At 42.8% G+C, this 7,575-nt stretch overlaps 1 protein-coding gene across 2 annotated transcripts in view; it reads left to right on the top strand.

Moving 5' to 3' along the window:
• The window catches only part of JAKMIP2 (janus kinase and microtubule interacting protein 2), a 114,034-nt gene extending 107,903 nt beyond the window's left edge, over positions 1 to 6,131 (top strand). For both annotated transcript variants that reach the window (XM_006028720.2, XM_025210153.1), the window contains exons 20-21: positions 2,479 to 2,544; positions 6,081 to 6,131. In XM_006028720.2, the coding sequence (XP_006028782.1) occupies positions 2,479 to 2,544; positions 6,081 to 6,131 (117 nt within the window). The remainder of the gene's footprint in view (positions 1 to 2,478; positions 2,545 to 6,080) is intronic.
• The last annotated feature ends 1,444 nt before the right edge of the window (positions 6,132 to 7,575 follow it).

Here is a 7,575-nt window from a genome sequence, read left to right as displayed (position 1 = left end):
AAGGATGGGGGGGGTATGTGCTCCCAGATCTGCATGAAGCAGGGCAAGGAGGGGTGGGGTGGCTGCCACTGCAGGCTGGGACTGGGGGAGCGGTGGGCTCTTCCTGGTGGGGGCTGGGCTGGGCTGAGCTCAGGGCAGGCCGCGGTTGCTCTGGGAGGAGAGATTGAGGAGGCTACAGAAAATTTTGGGGTGGCTGCAACCCCTCCCATAACCTTCTCCGAGCGCCGCTACCACCGACCGCCCTGAAAACAGCCCAGCCCAGCCCCTGCCAGGAAGAGCCTGGCACAGCTCTGGCCCCAGCCTGCAGCAGCAGGTGCCCTGCCCCACACAGATCCAGGGGAACACACCCCTCCCCATGCCCTCCTGGGGTGCGTGCAGCAGGGGGAATGACCTCCCTTCCCTGCACCCCCTGGATGAGCCATGTCTCGGTCCCACACCCCACCCCACCCCAGGCTGGGCAGCATTTACCCCAGCCCCAGCCCCACTCCCTCCCCACTGTGGGTGGTCTTGATCTGCCCCCCCCCAACACCCCTTCCCTCATCCCTCCCCCTCTACAACAACAGACTTACCAGCTGCATACATCTCTCCACGCTGTATCAGAAATTGGATTGATATCCTCCTTATAAATTGGCTATCGGAATCAGTCCCAAAAATGTCTATTGGTGTACCCCTACAAGTTTTATGTCCACTACATACACAAAGGAGAAATGGGTAGGGGGGAAAGGCAGCTAATGACATGTTTAATGTCATTACATCATCACAGTTATATACAGCTGTTTGGGGGGGGGTTTAACCAGTAGCAGCCCTCTAGTCAAATCTAAAAACAGGCTTACAAAGAGAAGCTTGTTTTCAACCTTCACTGACCCACAATTCTCCAGAGAAAAACTAGTTTCCCCTGGTGCTTTAGATGACACATCTAACCCCAGGGGGAAAACATTCTGGAAAGTCTGGAAAACAATCAGAAAAGGGTCTGAAAACTATTGAGCAAGATCCTGAGACCTAACTTTTTTGTACCCTGTAATTATCTGGAGGGGGCTGCAGAGGTGGGAAATAATGTGGAACAACCAGAGGTTACTTATTAGTAAAAGACAATACTAACTTCGTTGAATCCTTTGCTGCTTCTGTATCTCCAATCCCTTGTAAATGCCAGAGGGCTCCCTGAATCCCTCCAGTCTGTCCCATAACCTCTCTGTGCCAGCCTCCTATCACCCTAAGTTTCCTTACAACCACCCCATGCAATTCCTCCAGACAGGAGCCCCGTCTCTCCTTCCTCCTCAAGTTGGGAACTGTCCGTTCCTATTTCCCGCCTCCTACACCTAAGCTAGGGGTTCTGTGTCCCCCCCATAGCCCTTCTGCAATATGCCAAGGACTGAATGACCTCCCAAGTCTCCGTACCCATATAAAACTAACCAATACCAGAAGCTCTGTGTGACTCCTCATTTTCCCTTTTCTTCTTCTGTCAGGTGTTCTGTTTGGGCTTCCTTTTCCCAGTCCAGGGTAATCAGTTCTTCCCACACTATAGCAGGGACTCATTCTAGCATTGCTCCCAAACCCCTGCACCCATTTTTTTTTCTTTCTGGTTGGGAGCTAAGCTACAGTGGTGGACTGATGGGGTGGGGGGTGCGGCAGGGAGCCATGACCCCCGGGCACTGGCCGGGGGAGGCGGGGGTTGGCTGTGTCCTTCAGAGTTCTTATTGCGCGACATGACCAGGGCCGGCCTGTCCTATCTGCAAAACCTGCCCACCCCCTCTCTGGGTTGGATGTTTAGTTACCTGTTCCAGTCAGAAAATCCTGCTGCCACCCCTCCTACCCCCCCACCCCCACCCCCCATGTCCAGTGTGCCAGAACTTTCATTTCCTTTCTGGCCGAAACAAGTAACCAAAGAGGGCCAGGGTAGGAAACTTTAAGTATTGCTATAAGAAGTGGGGGGGACGGGGCACAAATGCAATCATTGGCCCCCAGGCACTGGAGACCCACAGTATGTCACTGCTAAGCTGTTCAACATGCCAGCGCATTTAAACCATACTGAGGAGGCTCATAGTTGAGATGGGGATAGAAAATGATTTTCTTGTCCCATTAAAATGTTCAGTCTTTTTAAAATGCTTCTCATTCCTTATCAGGATGAAACTGAAACTTTTCAAACTATTTTCACCAAGCTAGAGGGAGGTAAGGTCCAGTGGTTAGGGCACTTGGCTGAGATGTAAGAGATCTGGGTTCAAAGTACAGCTCTTCCTGATTGAGACTGGGGGCTTGAATCCAAGTCCACAAATCTCAGTTAACTAACCTAACCACCTGTCCAGGGGAAGAGCTGATGATAGGTACAAATTATTAGAGTCCTTGTAGAACTGGCTAGATATCTTAGCTCTTCATTTCCAGGCTCTCTAAAATGTTGTGCCCAAGACAAGTCGCATGTTCAGTTGAGCAAAACTCTTAATATTTCTCTCCTTTTGAAATATATATATATTTTTTAATGTCTAGAGGATCCGAGATTTAGAAGATAAAACTGACATCCAAAAGAGACAGATCAAGGACCTGGAGGAAAAGGTTGGTTGTGCTACTTTCTGAAAGAATCTGATCTGCTTCCTTTCGTTTGAATACATATTTTAGACTAAATTTAACACCTGATGTGCTTATTTGACTGGACTATATTAGTGTGTCTCTTTCTACTTCACTTTCTTTCCATTTAGTGTCTTTCCAGATTATAATGCCAAGATTTCTTCCTTTCTCCAAACTCTCCATTCACTTTAGGAAATAGCTAGTTTCTATTAAATTATGAATATCTTGTTCTAAATCTGACTCAGATAGCCAAAGATTCAGAGCTAAGTGCTGAGGCCCTTATTCTGTTATCCTGCAGTTATTATTCTGTTATCATGCAGGCAAAAATGACATTTAACACCACAGTTTTGCCAGGACTGAATGAAATGGGTAAAAATTTCAAGCTTGTGCCCTTTTTCCCTGCAAGTTCAATGGAAAGATTCTAATACTATTACCCCTAATGAAGTCAACCAGGACTGCAGGATGGACGTTGGCCTTATGTGAATAGTAACATCAAAAGAAATGGCAGATATTATGCTTTTATACAGTAATGTAATATAATTTTGTCTCTGAACCAGACAAGTACTACAGTACAAAGTTTTGCAAGCAGAGCTGGGTCAGGAAAGTAAAAAATAAATAAATTGGGCTCTAACCAAGATAGCTGTGCTGGCAATATCCACTGTGTTGATACAAGAGTCCTGTAGCTCATTCAGGAAAGTGGTTTAACTGCACCAGCAACAGAATTCCTTGTACTGGTGTATTTTCACTTGAAAGTTTTAGTGCTACTGACAGTGTAAAATAGCTACACATGTAAAAGGTCTTCACCACATAGACTAGCTCTCAGAATTTGGGTTAGATTCATGTCAGAAACGTCTATGCAAAGTTGCTGTAAAGAATAGAAAGACTTCCCAAACAGCAGCCAGATAATTCAAAGTTTTCTGAGTATAAATAGCCCCATGTAGTGTGCTTGATGACAAAACTAACCCAGCTATTGCTCTACATGATTACTCTTGTTTTAACAACTTCCTTCAAACTACCTCTAAAAAGCGTATAGCCAGTCTATAAGACAAAAGCAGAGTAAAGAACAATCTCTGAGGCATTGAAACTTGGATAGCTTCCAACTTTTTGCCAAAGAAAATCTAGTCTGTCAGAATCCTTATAATGGAATAAAGATATCTATTAACTCCCCAGTAGCACGTTTGTCTCCTTTTTCTCCCTTTGCTGCACATTTCTAATGAATGTTAATAGAAATCAAAGGTACGTCAGAGATTAGATAAAATATTTCAGAGCAGAGAAGGGATGTAATGTCAGGGCTGTAGTACATCAACATCCACAACAAAAAAACAAAGCACAATTTATGACGTGGTCCAATGGAGAACTAAGATGTTGGACATTTTATGTTTAAATTTCAAAAAGGAAATCAATCCACAGAAATTGCCATCTTGGAACATGAAACATAAATACCATATTTACTCAAATACAAGACAAGGTGTTTTCCCTTCAAATGACATGGGGGGGGGGGGGAAGCTCCCCATCTTATAGTTGCATATAAGGAAAATCTCAAATGCATTGTCTATTATTAAACTTCTGTCAAAAGCAACACATAGTCATGGAAACCAACTATGAAGTTGATTTAAATGCAGTCAACAAATGCTGTATAGCATGGCTATAAAATATGTAGCCAATATGGCACAAACAAGCTGATGGGAACCTACCACAAGGATAAATTAGTGCAGCTTATCTAAATAAGATATGGAAGTGCCCAGTAGATGCAATAATCCCCATCAGTGCTGACTCTTTTTCAAGTCATGGTGAGCTACTATATTGCATACATTTTTACTTCGTCTTCATTCTCACAGCTGAGCTGTGCCTTTCTTTCCCATTTCCAATCATTCCTTTTCTTCACCAGCCTTAAATGTCTGGCAAACATCACCAAATGGGGCCCCAACCAGTTTACCTAGAATTTTTCTGTTGCCCCTCTCTCAGCCTGTTACATATGATTAATGTGGCCCCACCATCCATGAGGTGTGTTGCTCTGCACCTCACCTGCATAGAAATTTTTGGAGGATCCCAGGACTCATGACAAGAACCCCCAAATCCAGTCATGAGTCGGGGGGCTAACGTATCTGGAGTACAAACACATACTGGGCAGTGCTAAGCTGCGAGGTCACCATGACTTGAAGTGCTGTTGGTTGTGCTGGGGCCCAGCCCAATGAACTATGTGACTTTGGACTAATATCAAGTAGAATTTGCATTATACTTAAGTAAGTACAAAAGTGCTGCTTAAAGGTGTGTTTATGGAGTACCCGTGCTAAAACTTGCAGCAGTTTCAAGAAGGTAACATGTCTCAATTCTGGATTTTCTAAGTCTATGGGTACTTTATGAAAATGTCTACAGGCTAGAGGATATTGCTGCTCAGCTCAGGGTCAGACCGATTGCCATATTTGAGGTCAGGAAAGAATTTTACCCCATGTTCAGATTAGTATAGACTGTGGGGGTTTTGCATGCCTATGTAGTGTGGGGTGTGGCCCTCTACCCAAGACCTTGTGTGTGTATATTGACAACATTTTATAGAGGCAAGACATTGGCTGCCACAGTTCCCCTGCTTTACTTGTGGCAGGTTAAGGTGTTATGTCTCTTTTGTGTCAGGGTTGAGGGTAATCCTATGTAGAGTTTAGATTATGGTTGTATAGGATAGCTTGGAGAGAAATGTTCCAGCCAAAGGCAGGGGGTTGGGTTAGATGACTTCTGGAGGTTCCTTGCAGCCCTACTTCTCTATGACTCTATGTTTATTGCAAGGTCAGCATTTTCAGATTTGCCACTCATTTTCATGTGCTCAAGGAGAGCAGGGGCTGACAGTAAGAAGCAGGGGAACAGGTTGCAGTGGAGAAAGTTGGGAGGGAGGGGCCACCTGACCCCTCAAGATTTATTTTCCCCCGTATAGCAGTGGGAAGGGGGAAAATTCAAGGCCAACTTCCAATCATTAGATTCTATATCTCAAATAAATAACAAATGTATACATTTTTCCATATATAAAATCTTATTCGTGGGGGGGGGTTGTCTTATATTCAGGATTGTCTTATATTTGAGTAAATGTGGTAGATAATAAAGGGTATCTAAGGAACAATAATTCAAAGGACCTGTTCTGGTAAAGATCACTTTTATAGATCTTTTAAAGATCACTTTTCAAGATCACCACAAATTCATAATCCTGGTACATTTGCTAGTATGGACTGGAAGCATCATTTTCAAAACCATGTGGCAGATGCGCCTAAATCAGCATAGTTTTTTATTTCAGTGAAGCTACATTGATTCCTATCACAGTAGATCTACCATTACGCTTCTGAATGGTGGGTCTTTCTAGACTGGGAGAAGGGGTTATATTTGCAGGAGTAACTAGGGGGGAAATGTTTTCTGTACACAGAATAATGTCAGGTCTTATGCTAATCTGAGTATAGCATTGTTGCTTGATTTGCTCATTACTAACTCTGATCCATAAAACCCTACAACAACTTTTATATCTTATTCTTATTTTTCTTCTGCAGTTTCTGTTTCTATTCTTGTTCTTCTCTCTTGCCTTTATTCTTTGGCCTTGATGTCAATGTGCCTCTTGGAAAGGTAAGGCTGTTTGATTTATTGTCATGAAGCTAGCATTTGTTGCACAGATTCTTATGAACTGAGGGGCAAAACCTATAAATAATCCTGGGTTCAGTGACTTCAGTAAAGCTATGTCAATTTACAGTAGCTGAGGAGCTAGCCCCAAGTCTCTAAGCTTATGTAGGTTATAAAATGAAGAATAAGTGTCTTGTGGTTAAGACGCATAACTATCCAACAGAGGACAAATTTAGTGGGTCTCCAAGTTTTGTTGCCTCCAAGTTGGGGTACTGCAAAGGGGAAGACACTTCACTGTTTTCCATAGTTTACACTGGTTTGCAATTCATTTCCAGGTGCAATTCCAGGGGGTGGATGTAGCCACATCAACTTAACTTTATTCCTTTCTTGGCTAGAAAGAGACTAAATTGGGTATGATTAAACAGGGAGTGAAACAAATAAACCCAGAGGGAAAGTTAGGTTCTGACTTGTCAAAACAACCTTTGTCTCTTTCAAGTAGTTTCCAGTCCCATTACAGAGTTGCCACCACTTAAAATATGATGTTCTGCTACAACAAGCAGTATTTAAGGAGCATAATTCAGTACTGTGATATCATCATAATTGACTAGAAGTTCCTGAGCACGACTTCTGAAACAGTGACTTAGTGCAGGAGTAGAAAGATGTGCTGAGGTAGCCCATAACTACTGCGTATTTGGATTTTACAGTTTTGTGTGTGTGTTCTGTGCAGAAATTAATAGGAAGTTGGAAATTTCAAAAGAACTTTCGTTTTAATGGTCTGGATCTGATTTTTAAAAATGGCTTTCCTTTGTGAGCCAGCAAATAATATCAGGAAGAAATAATGTTGTCTGAATGGCTGAGTGTTTGACTGTGTCCAAAATAACAAAAATCAAGTTTCGGGGCTGTTAGACATCAGGACTCTTGGACATATATGAACCAAGAATTCACGGAGTAGTCAAGATAACAGACATTTTTGCAAATACCATTTTCAATTCATCCAGGTTTTCCTTCTGAGCAGCGTAATCTATATGCACTTACCCTATTTCCAAATCCAGATGCACTTACCCTATTTCTACTTGCAAGAATCTGTGTCAAATGGAGAGATGGAAACAAAGCAGGTATATGCACAGAATCAGGAGTTACCCCCATCCCTATCAAACCTATTATTTTTTTCTGGTGCAATTTGCTTCCACAAAACTTGCATATGCATTTCTGGGCAAAATTCAGTTCCATTATGGAATGTGAATATTCCCACCTCCAGACAGGATGGTGGGAGCAGGAAGGGGTAACATTGGAGAGCTTATATCTATCCAAAAGCAGGTTTAGCCCTAACACTAAAATTGTACCTTATGAACTGTCAGGGGCTTATTTTGATTATGTTTAAAAATGCATATCTGAAAGCATATTGCTACCATCTGTTTTCTTGCTTTT

This window comes from Alligator sinensis, unplaced genomic scaffold (genome assembly GCF_000455745.1).
Source record: "Alligator sinensis unplaced genomic scaffold, ASM45574v1 scaffold360_1, whole genome shotgun sequence".
Lineage (NCBI taxonomy): Eukaryota > Metazoa > Chordata > Crocodylia > Alligatoridae > Alligator > Alligator sinensis.
The sequence above is the reverse complement of the archived record's forward strand: the minus strand, read 5'-3'. Positions and strand labels throughout refer to the sequence as shown.